The 16,512-nt window shown below is 46.3% G+C and overlaps 1 protein-coding gene across 2 annotated transcripts in view; it reads right to left on the bottom strand.

Annotated features, from left to right (window-relative positions):
- The window catches only part of TSPEAR (thrombospondin type laminin G domain and EAR repeats), an 88,196-nt gene that overhangs the window by 33,637 nt on the left and 38,047 nt on the right, over positions 1–16,512 (bottom strand). For both annotated transcript variants that reach the window (XM_074964135.1, XM_074964137.1), the window contains one exon: positions 9,927–10,159. In XM_074964135.1, coding sequence (XP_074820236.1) covers positions 9,927–10,159 — 233 coding nt within the window. The remainder of the gene's footprint in view (positions 1–9,926; positions 10,160–16,512) is intronic.

The following is a 16,512-nucleotide window of genomic DNA, read 5'->3' as shown; positions in this document are numbered from 1 at the left end:
TTTGTTTCAGAAAGGCCAACATGTTTTGTTTTGACATTTTTTAAGCAAACCACTTTGACATTTCATTTTGAAAAGACATTTTCAAACCAAAATGTTGATTCGAAGCAACACTCAAAACGTTGCATTTGACCCATGCAAAAAAAGTTCAGTTTTTTAGCAAGAAAAAACAAAAAAAAAGAAATCAGTTTTGGTTTGAAATGCACTGGGTGGTTTTTTTTCTAATTTATTGGCTCAGCTACCGAACCAAAAATTCCATTGCTCACTCTAGTTTCCAAAATACGGAAAAATAATTCCTTCTACTGAAAATGTTATCTTTGGTATATACCTTTGGTATAGCTCCTTGTATAGTCAGTATTTCCCAACGTCCCTTACAAGCAATAAGTTAACTACTGGTACTCATTCCAGAATAAGTGTGTCCACGCAGAATGTTATTCATAGAATATAAGGCCAGATGGGTCCATTAGAGCATCTAGTCTGACCTCCTGTATAGCACAGGCCAGAGAATTTCACCCAGGTTTTCCTGAATGTGATTAAACCTGTGTCTGACTAAAGCACACCTTTCAGAAAGGCAGCCAGGCTGGATGTGAAGACAGAAGATGAAGAATCCACCACTTCCCTTGGTAGTTCATGCCAGTGGTTAACCACCCCCATTGTCAGCATTGGGTGCCTTGCTTCTCACTGAAACTTTGTCTGGCTTCAGCTTCCAGCCATTAGTCCTTGCTATGCCATTTCCTGCTAGATTAAAGAGCCCCATGAAGGTTGTCAGACACTGTCGTCTTCTGCTTGAGAAATTAAACAGATTGAGCTCTCTGGGAACGTCCATACTGCAACCTCCCCCTGCCCTATTGCAGAAAGCCTCAGAGCCAGGTCAGCTGGGCTTGTGGGGTTCACACTACAGGGCTCGATATAGCAGTGTAGACGTTCCAGCCTGGGCTTGGAGACCCTCCCTGCCTGCTGGGCTTCAGAGCCTGGCACCTGAATCTACACTATTTTCTCCAGCCCTTGAATCATTTTTGTGGCTCTTTTCTGCACCCTCCGCAATTTTTGAACATCCTTTTGAAAACATGGACACCAGAACTGGATGCAATATTCCACTATCGGTCTCCCCGATGCCAGAGACCAGTGTTTACCAGATGGTGGGTCATGACACGCCAGTGGGTTGCAGGAAGGGTCTAGGTGGGTTGCATGTGCTCTCGCCCCACAGCCCCACGCTCTCACTTCCCCTGGGCAGCAGGCGGCAGCATGGGGAGTCAGATCGCAGCAGCAGAGGATAGGAAGCAGCTGGAGCCAGCAAAGAGACAGTCAGAGGCCTGGTAGTGATCATGGCCCAGCCACAGAGAGAGAGGAGCTGGCTGGAGCTGGGGCTGTGGGAAGGGACAGGGCTGGGAAAGCTACTGCAAGGGAGTTGTGGGGGGAGGAGCTCAGCAGGGGGCTTGGACTGAGCAGCAGAGTGGAGATGGGGGAGCAGGGAGCTGAGAAGGGGCAGAGTGTGCAGGAGTAATGGTAGGCCCCCCAAAATGATGGGTTGCTTTAGTAAAATGTTGGGAGCCACAACCATATACAGAGGGGAAATAACCTCCCTACTACTCCTCTGTTTCTACATCCAAGGACCCCATCAGCCCTTTTACCACAGCTTCATACTGGGAGTTCAGTTTAAGTTGTGCACCCGCTACAGCCCCTAGATCCTTTCAGGGTCCCTGCTTGCCAGGATACAGTCCTCCATACTGTCGATGTGGCCTGCGTTCCTTGTCCTTAGATGCATAACTTTGCACTGGCTGTATAAAAATGTATTTTGCTTGAAATGGCCCACCTCATCAAGTGAGCCAGATCCCCCTGTAGAACTGCCCCGTCCTCATTATTATTTACCAACCTTTGTGTCATCTACAAATGTTATCAGCAGTGATTTTATATTTATTTCCAGATCACTGATGAACATGTTGAATAGTGTTGGGCCTAGAACGGATCCCTATGGATCCTCACTAAACACTCCGCATTTGATGATGATTCCCCATTGACAACTACTTTTTGAGATCTCCCAGCTAACGAGTTCATTTAATGTATGCTTCACTGATATCACATAGTACTAATTTTTTAATCATGTGGTACTAAGTCAAATGCCCTACAAAACACTAAGTCTATAACATCTCCGCAGTTACCTTTATCAGCCGAACTTGTAATTTCCTCTAAGAATAAAATCAGGTTTGTTTGACAAGACCTGTTTTCCATAAAACCATATTGACTATCATTTATTGTATTCCTATTCTTTAGTAATTGAATCTCCTATCAGCTTTTCCATTATTTTGCCCAGGACTTATGTGCAGCTAACTGTCCTATAGTTACCCAAGTTATCCCACTTGTCCTTTTTGAATACTTGCACAACAGTAGCACTGTTTGAGTCTCTGGAATTTCATTGGTATTTTGAGATTTATTAAAAATTAACATCAATGAGCTGTCAGCTCTTTTAGGACTCTTGGGTGCAAGTTATCCAGGCCTACTGATTTTAAAATGTTTATCCTGAGCAGATGTATAACATCCACCTTACTTAATAAGGGACTGGAAAGTACTTTGCCATCCTCATGCAATACAAGCACATCAACATGTTTTTTTCTAGACACAGAACAGAAATATTTATTGAATACTCTTGATTTTTCTGGATTATTATTAACAATTTTACCATCTCTATCTAGTAATGGGCCTATATCATTGCTATTATTTATTTTGTTCCTAATATACTTTAAAATCTCCTTCTGACTGTCCTTAGCACTTCTAGTCATGGATATTTCCGTTATGTCTTTAGCTTCCCTTATCAATTTTCTACACTTCATAACTTCCAATTTATATCAATTACTATCTATCTGCCCTTGTTTTCCATTTGTTATACTTTGCCATTTTATTTCTAGTTACTGCTTTCACTAAACCAAGATGGGTTTTAGTTAAAGTTGTCCTCTTTTATAATGGAATCATGGCTTTTTTTCCATCTAATAAACTCTTCCTAAAGAACTCCCAATTTTCATTCAAATTTTTCTGTCTAAATGTTTCCTCCCAGTCAATTTCGCTCACAATTTTCCTCAGCTTTGGGAAAGTAGCCCCTTTGATGCCCCAAGTGCATATATCAATGATTGGGACTATCCTCTGTTTCCCCATGTTGAATATAATCAGATCACATTGACTGGTCCTTAAGCAACCACCAATTTCCAGTCTAGTGATTAATTCATCTTTAGCCATCACAAGGAGGTCCAAAATAGAATTACCTTATGTTGGGTGGTATACCTTTTGTGTCAAAAGATCACTTGTGATAGCTACTTCAGTAAATTTCCAAGTGCAGACAAGCTCTATGTTTCCAGCCCTTGTGGTTGCAGAGAAAAGCTTGAACATGGAACCGGAATGTACCCTAGCCTCAGAAACCCGACAGCAAACAAAAAGAACTCAATATTTATTTTAAAAATATCTCATGCTTTTTGTGGCCTGATTCATGATTTTTGAACACTTGGAGTTGGCAGTACTGCATAAGGATATGACATTTCTTCATCAGTTTGTTTGCCGTCAGTTTATAAGCAGCCAGGGGCATGCAAATCCTTTTGGGCTGGGCACTAAGCAAGCTGGAAATGATTCTGTACTTTAAGAAAACCGAGGCAATCCATGGATTCCAAGGCCAGGAGGGACACCTGTGATCATCCACTCTGACCTCCTCTATAACACAGGCCAGAAAACGGCCCCAAGTAATTCCTGTTTGAACTAGGTCTTTTTTATTTTTATTTTTAATCCAGTTGATTTTAAAATTGCCAGTGATGGAGAATCCACCATGGTCCCTGGTAAATTGGTCCAGTGCTTAATTACCCTCACTGTTAAAAATGTGCTCCTTATTTCTAATCTGAAATTGTCCAGCTTCAACTTCCAGCCATTCAACCTTATTATCCCTTTCTCTGCTAGACTGAAGAGTTCATTGTTAAATATTTGTTCCCCATACAGGTACTTACAGACTGTGATCAAGTCACCCCTTAACCTTCTCTTGGTTAAACTAAATAGATGGAACTCCTTGAGTCTATCACTATAAGGCAGGTTTTCTAATCTTTTAATCATTCTTGTGACTCTTCTCTGACCCCCTCCAACTGCTCAACAAAACCATATCCTGAAAGCAACAATACATATCCCTTGACTAGTGATCACACCGGATGCCTTTCAGTGCATGTTCACTTTAAGAAAAATGGGATCACTGTGTCTTCTAAGCAAATTAAAGCTTCTTGCAATCCACATGCAAAACTGGATGAGCTGCTGGCAAGAGAGCAGAGAATACAAACCACAGAAAAGCTTGCATCAGCTCAAGACATGTGCTTTCAGCAGCAACCTAAAGGACTCTTCACTGACTTCCTCCTGTAATTTATATTTTACTATATTTGGATCTCCTTTTGGAAGGCTGATACACTGTGCTTGGTAAGGCCAGTAGAGTATTTCCAACACACCTCTGACCAACATACTAACTAAGGTAGAATCCTTCCTACCAACACTACAAAAAGAAGGATTTTGCGTGGACTCCTCCTGAAGGTCGAAACAAAAGACTGGACTTCTACATAGAGTGCTTCCATCGACGTACCCGGGCTGAAATTGTGGAAAAGCAGCATCACTTGCCCCATAACCTCAGCCGTGCTGAACACAACACCATCAACAGCTTCAGGAACAACTCTGACATCATAATCAAAAAGGCTGCAAAGCAGGTGCTGTCGTCATCATGAATAGGTCAGAATATGAACAAGAGGCTGCTTGGCAGCTCTCCAACACCACATTCTACAGGCCATTATCCTCTGATCCCACTGAGGATTACCAAAAGAAACTACACCATCTGCTCAAGAAACTCCCTGAAAAAGCACAGGAACAGATCTGTGCAGACACATGCCTAGAACCCCGACCTGGGGTATTCTATCTGCTACCCAAGATCCATAAACCTGGAAATCCTGGATGTCCCATCATCTCAGGCATTAGCACCCTGACAGCAGGATTGTCTGGCTATGTGGACTCTCTCCTCAGGCCCTATGCTACCAGCACTCCCAGCTATCTTCAAGACACCACTGACTTCCTGAGGAAACTACAATCCATCGGTGATCTTCCAGAAAACACCATCCTGGCCACTATGGATGTAGAAGCCCTCTACACCAATATTCCACTCAAAGATGGACTACAAGCCGTCAGGAACAGTATCCCCGATAATGTCACGGCAAACCTGGTGGCTGACCTTTGTGACTTTGTCCTCACCCACAACTATTTCACATTTGGGGACAATGTATACCTTCAAATCAGCGGCACTGCTATGGGTACCCGCATGGCTCCACAGTATGCCAACATTTTTATGGCTGACTTAGAACAACGCTTCCTTAGCTCTCATCCCCTAACGCCCCTACTCTACTTGCGCTACATTGATGACATCTTCGTCATCTGGACCCATGGAAAAGAAGCCCTTGAGGAATTCCACCATGATTTCAACAATTTCCATCCCACCATCAACCTCAGCCTAGACCAATCCACACAAGCGGTCCATTTCCTGGACACTACTGTGCTAATAAGCGATGGTCACATAAACACCACCCTATACCAGAAACCTACTGACCACTATACTTACCTACATGCCTCCAGCTTCCATCCAGGAAACACCACACAATCCATTGTCTACAGCCAAGCTCTAAGATACAACCACATTTGCTCCAACCCCTCAGACAGAGACAAACACCTACAAGATCTCTATCAAGCATTCTTAAAACTACAATACCCACCTGCTGAAGTGAAAAAACAGATTGACAGAGCCAGAAGAGTACCCAGAAGCCACCCACTACAGGACAGGCCCAACAAAGAAAATAACAGAACGCCACTAGCCATCACCTTCAGCCCCCAACTAAAACCTCTCCAGCGCATCATCACAGATTTACAACCTATCCTGAAGGATGATCCCTCACTCTCACAGATCTTGGGAGACAGACCAGTCCTCTCTTACAGACAGCCCCCCAACCTGAAGCAAATACTCTGCAGCAACCACACACCACACAACAAAAACATTAACCCGGGAACCTATCCTTGCAACAAAGCCCGATGCCAACTCTGTCCATATATTTATTCAAGTGACACCATCATAGGACCTAATCACATAAGCCATGCCATCAGAGCCCCGTTCACCTGCACATCTACCAATGTGATATATGCCATCATGTGCCAGCAATGCCCCTCTGCCATGCACATTGGCCAAACCAGACAGTCTCTACACAAAAGAATAAATGGACACAAATCTCACATCAGGAATCATAACATTCAAAAACTGGTAGGAGAACACTTCAGTCTCTCTGGCCACTCAGTAACAGACTTAAAGGTGGCAATTTTGCAACAGAAAAGCTTCAAAAACAGACTCCAACGAGAAACTGCTGAGCTTGAATTAATATGCAAACTAGGTACCATTAACTTCGGTTTGAATAGAGACTGGGAGTGTCTGGGTCATTACACATATTGAATTTATTTCCCTAAGTTAAGTATCCTCACACCTTCTTGTCAACTGTCTAAATGGGCCATCTTGATTATCACTACAAAAGTTTTTTTCTCCTGCTGATAATAGCTCATCTCAACTAATTAGCCTCTCACAGTTTGTATGGCAACTTCCAACTTATCAGTATGTAGCTATATATCTTCTTACTATATGTTCCATTCTATGCATCCGATGAAGTGGGCTGTAGCCCACGAAAGCTTATGCTCTAATAAATTTGTTAGTCTCTAAGGTGCCACAAGTACTCTTGTTCTTTTTGCGGATATAGACGAACACGGCTGCTACTCTGAAACAAGTAGAAATACAGGTTTTCTCTAGCAAGGGCCCCAAAAATACAGCAAAAGCTAATATCTTCATAATTTTTAAAAGGACTTTTTCAGAACCTATCCCAACTTTTCTTTCAGTAAGATGCTATTACATTTTCTGGACAGCTAGATCAACTATTTATTTTATTATTCCTATCACTAAGGCTTCCACAACTGAGACATCCAGAGTAGCCAGCATGAACTGAAGAGTACATCCAGGATCCTTAAGAAAAGGGGGCCAGTTCTTTCCCTTGCCACAATAGAAATTGGACAGGAGCACGATCATGTTGCAGGTGCTGCTGCAGTACCTGTTTACAATGGAATGAGAGTGGCAGAGAGGAAGAGGAGGAGAGGCAGGTGCTGACAGGCCACCCTGACTGCCTTCCTTACCCTGGCATGGTGAATTCTGGCTCCGCGGAGTTCTATGCTTCAGCTGCACAAGGAGCTGGGATGTGATTGTTGGGGGGTTGGATTGGGAGGATTTGTGTATGGACAGAGGAGATGTACAGAGGTTGGGGAGGTCGTAAGCAGTGCATGTACAATAGTTGGGGGGTCGTAAGCAGTGCATGTACAATAGTTGGGGGGGCCTTTGTTTTCAACATGTGTTTCAATCATAGCAGTATATCCATGAGCGTGAAAAGACATTTCTCAAGTGTTTGCAGACAGCAGGCCGGCTCTCCCACGAGCTGCGGGCCCAGCTCCCTACCTCTGCCCGCAGGCACCAGAACAGAAGCCAGAGAGCAACCACCAACAGCGGGATTCGAAGGGCCAGCTTTGCAAAAGATCCCAGGACCAAGTTTTCAAGGTCTCCGCACTCCCAACTGGGGCCAGATTTTCAAAAAAGCTCAGCCCCCAGCAGGCTCCAGGGAGAGCCACAGGAGCTGCTGAGAACTGTTGAAGATTCTGTGGCTGAGCAGCCTGCCCCTTCAGACAGGAAGCACAAAGCGAGTGAGAGAACAAACACCCACCACAGCATCACCTGCACAGAGCCGCCAGCTCTCAGCCAAGAGCAGCCCCACTAACATTCCTTGGAGGACGCTTCCCTGGCTGAGTCTGTGGTCTCTGAACCCTGGGGCCCAGCTATTATGGTGGGCTTTGGAGCTGGTGAATTCCCGATGTGGTTCTCCTGCTCTCTCAATCTGCTAGGAAAGTGCTGCCGTTCTTCTACCAACACCTCCCTCCCCAGACCAACATACATTTTTCTGAATCTGGGTATTCATGATCATCATCCAAATGTCAGAAACTTCAGAGCCAAACATAATCTAAATCCAAATACAAGCCTCTTTGCCCATCCCCAACAGACAGCATGTGCATACGGCAGAGCACGTAACGTATGCACACCGCCTGCACAGAAAGCTCCCATGCGACGAGGAGCAAGGTGCTGAGCAGCGTGCAGAGCAAGAGGTCAGTGTGCAGGAGGTGGGGCTGAGATGCAATAACATAGGAATACTGTTACTACAGATCTGTGTTCATTCACAAAGCTTGTATGTGACCGAGTCACGGGCAATGTGAACTTTAGGACTATATTGACTAGCAGAGGTAGCAGGAAGGGAACACAAATAGATAAGAAACCTCCAGGTAAACCCTTGCAAGGGGCCTGGGCTGGTGAGCTAGGTTACACAGCTGATTTGCCGGGTTGGCACAGCCGGGTTGAAAGGACTGAAACAGATCAAAAGTGACTGCGGAGGAGGCAGTTGTCAGGACCCGTTTGTGGAGAAACAGACTGATACAGAGACAGGCCCTGTGGGATGGGTCTGTAGCACCTGGTCCCTCTTGAGGCCCGGGCCTGGTCCGACCGACCAGTGTAAAGGCCTTCACTGTTTGAAATCCTCTCTCTCGTGCTGCGCTGTTTCCCTGCTGCTAAGGGGAAACAATCACTTGTTTTAAGAAGGCTGTTTGGTCATGCCCTGTGCTACCCACTGTGCTACCACCTGCTAAGCAGTCACAGGGTACTGCAGCCCCCAGCCCAGTCTAAGACTAGGAGAGTCACGGGATTCCCTGCAGGGCAGGCGAAGGCACGAGGTCTGATGCCGGGAGTGGGGTGCACTTGGGGAGATAAGAGCTGGGCCATGGGGGCAGCTGGCCCTGAACCATGACAGTCACACACATAACATAAGGTGTGATTCCATTTACGAGTACATCAGAAAAGGGGAAGCAAACTACACCAGAAGCAATGTGCAATTTACTGATTCTCCACTCCATCACCCACCACTTTCATGCTGGAAATAGACTGGACAATCCATGGAGTCACAACAGCATAAAACTAGGACAATGGAGAAGAGAATCTGGCTCCAGATCTCGTAAATGGAAGCATGTCCCGGTTAAGATTCTAGATTCATGTTACAGACATGGAGTTCTGCCCAGGTTTGAAAATCGAATTTATTTTCTGGACAATGGGGACTTTACATAGTTTTATGGAATCGAAGGGGGCATGTGTCACACAGCCCAGTTCTCTGGAAAGCTAGTTATTAGAGTGGGAAAGTCATACCCATTAGACTTATTACAATCCATCCATGATACAATTCTGCTGGATACATGACCTGCATGGGAACAGGACATTGCGACATTCACAAATATGATTTTAATAGAAACCTATTAATGTCTGAGCTGAGAGCAGACAGAGTCCACCAGAAATCAGCAGCAACAAATTGTTGTTTTAGAGAGTCTTGAGCAGAAAATCACGGGCTTGGAGGCTTCATATAGACCTACATGCTATGGAGAATAGTAATTCAAGAAGGACTGACTGATGAGCTTTGAATGCTATGAAGAGACAAACAAGTATCTATTTCCTATGGCGTGTCAGTAACTGATATCAGCTTAGCTAGGATTTTTGCTGCTTTGTACAATAGTAAAACCAAAAAAAGCAACATTCCCTTCCCAATCATCTATGTACAGGTGCAGATTAGCCATGGGGACAGCCCCATTATAGCAGCACAACTCTGTTGAAATTAACTGAGCTACACCAATTTACACCAGCTAAGGATCTGGCCCTAAAACATTAACCCTGACAAGACTCAAAGTTGGGCCAGCCCTTCTGAGAAGAAGCTGTCATCTCGCGTTTGCAATTTGACACAGCACCAAAGGAACCCTAAAAGCGAAATTACCTTTTTTCCTATGGTGAAATAGCGCCAGGATTGAGCTTGGTAGGTGGGGATGTTTTGGTAAGACAGGAATTTTCCATCAGTCCATTTGTAGATAGCTGACCCAGGCGGAGTGTACCGATTGGCTGTGGCCGCAAAAACCCCCACCTTTGGAATGATGAAGATCTCGATGCCCATGGTTTCCGAGTTGGTCATCAAGTTCTGATATTCTTCTACATAGTCCAGCCTCTCTTTGACTAGGAAATAACAAAAAAGGATGGAAATGAAAAATAGATGCCTACTTAATTCAACTGTGTTCCAAAGTTCAATGGAGGGCTATATTTTTGGTTATTTCGTATGCATGGCACTGAGTAGCCAAATTAAAAGTCCTGTGCTAAAGGGCTTAACAATCAAAAGGCAAGTTAATTTACTGTTGGGCTCTACCTGCACAGTCCAGCCCTCGGCAAAGTGACCTGACAAGTGATGGCCACAGACAATGGATAGCATGGACCAGGAAGACAAGGGTTCCGTAAACACAGAGCTGTGAGTGGAAGGATGTTACATGTATTGCAAAGGCCACTCTGCTTAAGGATGCAAAACAGTTGCCTTTGTACCTCCCTGTGCATAACACATACTGATCATTTTCCAACACATTCGCCTCCAGAGCTGCACTCTGTAGGTCCGGTCTCTGCCAGCCCATGAATGCTTCTAGAAAGTTGGAGCAAAATCCTTTCAGTCAGGCATTTTCCCACTATGAGAGGGTTAAAAAAAATCACCTTTTTTTAGTTTAAAAAGGGGTGGGGAAGGTTCCTGAACTTTGAATCTAATTGAGGAGACCACTGGAAGGAGCCACCTGGAGGGAAGAAAAGCTGTTACAGCAGGTACAGCCTCTAGGGGAGAGCTGAGATCAGCTGGAGTTAAACCCTCTCCCCAGCACCCCAGACCCAGAACTGTGCAAAGGATTCCCCTTTCAGGGACACCAGATCTCCCACCTTCCTATCAGCTACAGGTGGAAGACACTACTGGGAGGAGACAGCCAGAAACTCAGCCAGCCAGAGCTGAGCCTGGCAAAAAAAAAAAAAATTGTGGTACTATCATGCCACAAACACGTCACTATCATATTGTTCACTCTGCTTGTATGTTATACTCCTTCCCCTTACCCTCCTCTCTCTTGTCTATCTAGATTGTAAGCTCCCCAAGGCAGTTTCCAGTTCTGGTGTCCCCCATTCAAGAAGGATGTTGATAAATTGGAGAGAGTTTCAGATAAGAGCCATGAGAATGATGAAAGAATTAGAATACATGCCCTAGAGCGATAGCCTCAAGGAGCTCAATCTATTTAGCTTCGCAAAGAGAAGGTTAAGGGGTGACGTGATTACAGTCTATAAGTATCTATATGGGGAACAAATATCTAATAATGGGCTCTTCAGTCTAGTGAAGAAAGGTCTAACACAATCAATGGCTGGAAGTTGAAGCGGGACAAATTCAGATTGGAAATAAGATGTAAATTTTTAAGAGTGAGAGTAATTAACCACTGGAACAATTTACCCAGGGTCATGGTGGATTCTCCATCACTGACAATTTTTAAATCAAGACTGCGTGTTTTTCTAAAGGATCTGCTCTAGGGATTATTTTGGAGGAGTTCCCTGGCCTGTGCTATACAGGAGATCAGATTATCACAATGGTTCTTTCTAGCCTTATAATCTGTAAATCTAAGGCAGGGAGTGTCTCTTACACTATGTATAGTGCCTAGCAAAATGGGGTGTGATATGGTTGGGGTTTGGGTGCTACTGCAATACACATAAATAATAATCAACCTAAAAGCACATCCACAAGGAATAGGAAGTGCATGATTTAGGCACCTGCAAAAACTGGAAGATAAAATGGAGAAGTTATGAAGGTTTGAAAATATTCCACAGCCCATGCTCAGTAGAAAAGAGCTTTTAGACTGCAGGGCAGTAACCTCCTTTGTCCTAGGCCTGTAGAGGTGTTATCTACCCACTTCACCTTGCGTGATCTCTTGCAACATGTATTAACTCCTTCTCTGTTCCACACTTGTATGTAGCTGTGACACTCAGTTCCTTTCCCAGACCTGAAGAAGAGCTCTGTATAACTTGAAGGCTTGTCTCTCTCACCAGTAGAAGTTCGTCCAGTAAAAGATATTACCTCACCCATCGTCTCTGTCATTAGCTTTTACACAGCCATTTCAAACATGGGTGTAGTAAGCATGCACATACAGCTATTTAACTACCCACTGAAACACCTGCTGCACCAAGAGAATTCAAAACATGCAAGCTGTAACAAAGCTTTGTCCTTGCCTCCGTGGGTCCCGCATTTCCTGGCGGATTTCGCTAGTCTCAGAGGCTCACTATGACCCTCCACGTAACCCTTCTCTCTCTAGAGACAAGGGTCACAGTCTACTGAGCCATTTTCATCATAAGACAGCGAGGGAGGTGAGGAGAAGTTATCCTTCCTTGCACAGTCTCTGTTGTCTCCCAGTCTCAGTGATTAATCAGGGGGCAAAGGTGGCGGAGGGGGGAGCCCAGGCCCACCCTCTACTCTGGGCTCCAGCCCAGGGACCCTAATAGTATCAGCTATGGTAGCTGACCTTTTAGAAACATGACATGTACAATTCCCTGGGCTACTTCCCCCACAGCAGCCCTCATTTCCTCAAGCTCCACTTCACCCTTACCTCAGGGCCTCCTTCCTTGTGCCTGATATGGTGTGTACTACTCAGCCTCTCCAACAGCACAACTTCCTCCCACAGCTCCTGACATGCACACCCACCTGACTAACTGGGAGGCTTTTAACTAGTTTCAGCCAGCCCCTGATTGGCTTCAGGTGTCCCAATCAACCTAGCCTTCTCCCTGCCTTCTGGAAAGTTCTTAATTGGCCCTAGGTGTCTTAATTGACCTGGAGCAGCTGCCATTTCATTTATCCTGGTACCAGGGATTTGTTTAGCCTGGAGCTAATATATCTATCTCCCACTACTTTTCCACAGCCATCTGGCCTTGCCCTGTCACAAAGCATAGGCACTGACTAGAGCAACATTTTTCAAATGCGGCCACTGGGGCCGCATGCGGCCACCAGGGGTTTTTCATGCAGCCACGACAGTCTCCAGGGGTGCGGGGGCAAAGCATCAGCCCCACCCTCCTTGTTGCTTCTGGATGCACCGCCTTGCACCGCCTCTGGAGAGAAGTGGGGCACAACGCTGCAGGAGCAAGGTGAGTTCTTGACTCCCCTTGGGGGAGGGGGTCTGGGCAGCAGGCTCCAGCAGCGGGACTTCAGGAACCTGGCTGTGCAGCCACAGGCTCCAACTGACTATCCACCCCCACCCCCACCCCGGCTCTAGCCACATGGCCATGGCCTCCAGCTGCAGGGTTTCAGCCTCCGGCCCCTGGTTCCAGCTGTATGGCAACAGGCACTGGCTCTTGGCTCCAGTCCTGAGCTCCAACCTCACAGTGGCAGGTGCTGGCCACAGGCACCAACCCCCAGCCCCAGCCCCAGGGGAGCGGGCACCAACCCCAGCTCTGGCGGCAGAGCTTCAGACTGCCTCTGGCCCCCAGTTCCAGCCGTGTGGTGGTGGGCACTGGCCCCAGGCTCCAGCCACATGGCCCTAGCCCCTGGTGCTGATCCTCTGCCCCAGTTGCATGGCAGCAGGCACCAAACCACGGCTCTGTTCCTGGGCTCCCGCCACTTAGTGGTGGGAGCTGGCCCCAGGTGCCAACCCCTGGCCCTGGCCACACAGCAGGGAGTGCTGGCTCCAGCCACTCAATGGCGGGTGCTGACTCCTGGTTGCAGCCACAAACCCCTGGGCTCCAGCACCCACCTTCGAGCTCTGGCCATGCAGCGGCAGGCAATAGCCCTGGGCGCTGACCCACAGCTCCAGCTGCATGGCAGTGGGCTCCAATCCCTGGCTCCGGCCATGCAGTTCCTGTCCCCAGCTCCGGGTTCGGGCACTGAGCCTTGGACGCATGGCAGCAGACACCAGGCCCTGCCTCTGGCCATGCAACAGTGGGGCTCATCACCGACCCCCATCGCCCTGGCCCCTGCTGCCTCCCACAGCCCTGTATCCATTCCCGCCCCTGGACCCTGCTGCCTTTCTGGCCTCACATCCACCCCCTACCCCACATCCATCCCACCCCATTGCCCCAGGCCCCCACTGCCTCCCACAGCCCCACATCCATCCTCCCCACCCTCAGGACCCTTCAGCCTCCCCCAGCCCTGCATCCATCCCCCCATCGCCTCTGGCCCCTGTTGCCTCCCCACTTTGCCCTCCCCCTCCCCATCCAGGGCTTAATGGGTCCTGGGGCTTGCTGAGAAAAGTGATATTAACAAACGTGCAAGTATCACTTTTCACAGTAGACTTACTAGCTATCTATGAAAAGTGATACCTGTATGTTTGTTAATATCACTTATCACTTTTCATAGCCTCCCAGGTAGCTACTAAGTGTGCTGTGATATTAACAAATATACAAATATCTCTGTTCACAGCAAGCCCCAAGACCCATTAAGCCCTGCATGGGGCGAGGGAGGGGAGGTGAAGTGAAGGGGGAGGCAGCATGATTTTTGTTATTGAGTCTGCCAAGAAACCCTACAAATACTCGTTACAATTATTTGGATGTGAATCTGTGCCTATGTAATTGTTTTTCCGAAAGTTAATTAAGTATTTTAGGGGGAAAGTGTCAGTGCGGCCACCAGCGAGAGTTGGTGGCTGCACTCTGAGGCCACCCAAACATTTGTTGTGAGAATCCCTGGACTATAGGCTGGAGCACACAAGGGGAAAAAATAGTGGGTGCTCAGCACCCACCAGCTGGGGGAGGCACTTGCAGGAGGGCGGAGAGCAGCAAGCGGCAGGTGGGCGGGGCCTTGGGGGAGGGGTTGGAGCGGGCCAGGAAGAGACAGAGAGGGCAGAGCCTTGGGGAGGAGGGGGAGCAGGGGTGGGAAGAGGCAGAGCCAGGGGGGGCTTGGAGCAGGGCAGGGGGGAGCACCCCTGGGGGAAAAAGAAAACTTAGCACCTATGCATGCGAGGAATGTTAAAAGCTGCTTTCTCTCCAACCACAAGACTTCATTGAAATCACACGGCTTAAAAGGAGTGCACAGAGAGGTTTTGAGTCTGCAGCTGAAGTTCCAGTCCCACCCCTATCACTGGCCCTCTTTAATAATACTTTGTACAAAGCATTTTGCAAGCGTTATTTTTCAGTTGCTCCTTAAAGCTCTTAACTGTGCAGACCCCAGCTATATGTAAAACCTCTTTCATAATAGAGCCATTTAATACTTAATGCATAGCATTGTTCAGTCCTAGATCTGAACATGCATTATAAAGGCAGGTGAGTCTCATTACAATGATTGAATTTGCCTTCACTCAGTAAGTTCTTCACACACAACCCGCCCACTCACACACAAACAGCTAGTCAAGCTAGTTCTCCTGCAGGAGTGGAAGGCAGGCAGTAGATAAATGTTGCTGCCATTTCTAAATATTGAGAGGTGCTTATGCTACAGTGCTGGGGTGAAATCCATGTCCAGTTTACAGATGGGTACACAGAATTGAATTGATTTCCCCAAGGCCATTTCATAACAGAGCTGGGAATAGAAACCAGGCACTCTGAACCCTAGTCTAGTACCCTATGCAGTGCAGTTCTAGAGATGAATTTTCCTAGTACTAAGCAATCAAGCAGTTTTCAACCAGATGCTAAATAGGTGAGAAAGCCTGACCTTTGGTCTTTTAATATGTACATCCATACTGTGACATTGCACTCCATATGTTTTATGGAAATATGCTTATGAGTGTGAATATGATGTAATTGGAATATGCTTTATGCAAAAGGTCTCTTGTAAGGTATCATGAAAAAGGTTATAACCAACTGAATATATTCCTCCTATTTGTATGCATGTATCATTCTTGTATCTGAAGCTAGAAATATGAAGTATAACTCTGAGGTCCTATTGTAAATATGTAAAGTGTGGGCCAGTAATGGTGGTTTAGAATCCCATAGACTAGGACAATTGGTTGTAAATGGTTTATTTACCTGCAAGCCTTCCTGTGTATGTGTGGGCCAACCCAGGAAAAATGGAGACTTGGGGTCTTACAGTGACATGTGACCATGTCATATGATACTGGCATCCATCTTAATCCTTGTACTTTTCCATTGATGAGGTGAGGGTGGGGACAAGCACAGACAAAAGATTCCCGAGTGCCAAAGCTATAAAAGGGGGTGGAGCAGGACAAAAGGAGCCAGTCATGAGAAAATCCCTGCTTACCACCTGAGATGTCTGCTGGAACTAACAAGGACTGTACCAGGGGAAAGGATTGGGCCCAGACTAGGAAGGAGTCTAGTCTGTGAAAGAAGCTTGTTGGAATATCTCTGAGGGTGAGATATTACCTGTAATCAGTTTCTAGATTTGCATGGTTTTGCTTTATTTTGCTTGGTGACTTACTTTGTTCTATCTGTTATTACTTGAAACCATTTAAATCCTACTTTTTATACTTAATAAAATCACTTGAGTATATTAATAAACCCAGAGTAAGTGATTAATACCTGGTGGAGCAAACAGCTGTGCATATCTCTCTATCAGTGTTATAGAGGGTGGACAATTTATGAATTTACCCTGT

Source organism: Natator depressus, chromosome 9, assembly GCF_965152275.1.
Source record: "Natator depressus isolate rNatDep1 chromosome 9, rNatDep2.hap1, whole genome shotgun sequence".
Taxonomy (NCBI): domain Eukaryota; kingdom Metazoa; phylum Chordata; order Testudines; family Cheloniidae; genus Natator; species Natator depressus.
Note: the sequence above shows the minus strand (reverse complement) of the source record. Positions and strands in the feature narration are given on the sequence as shown.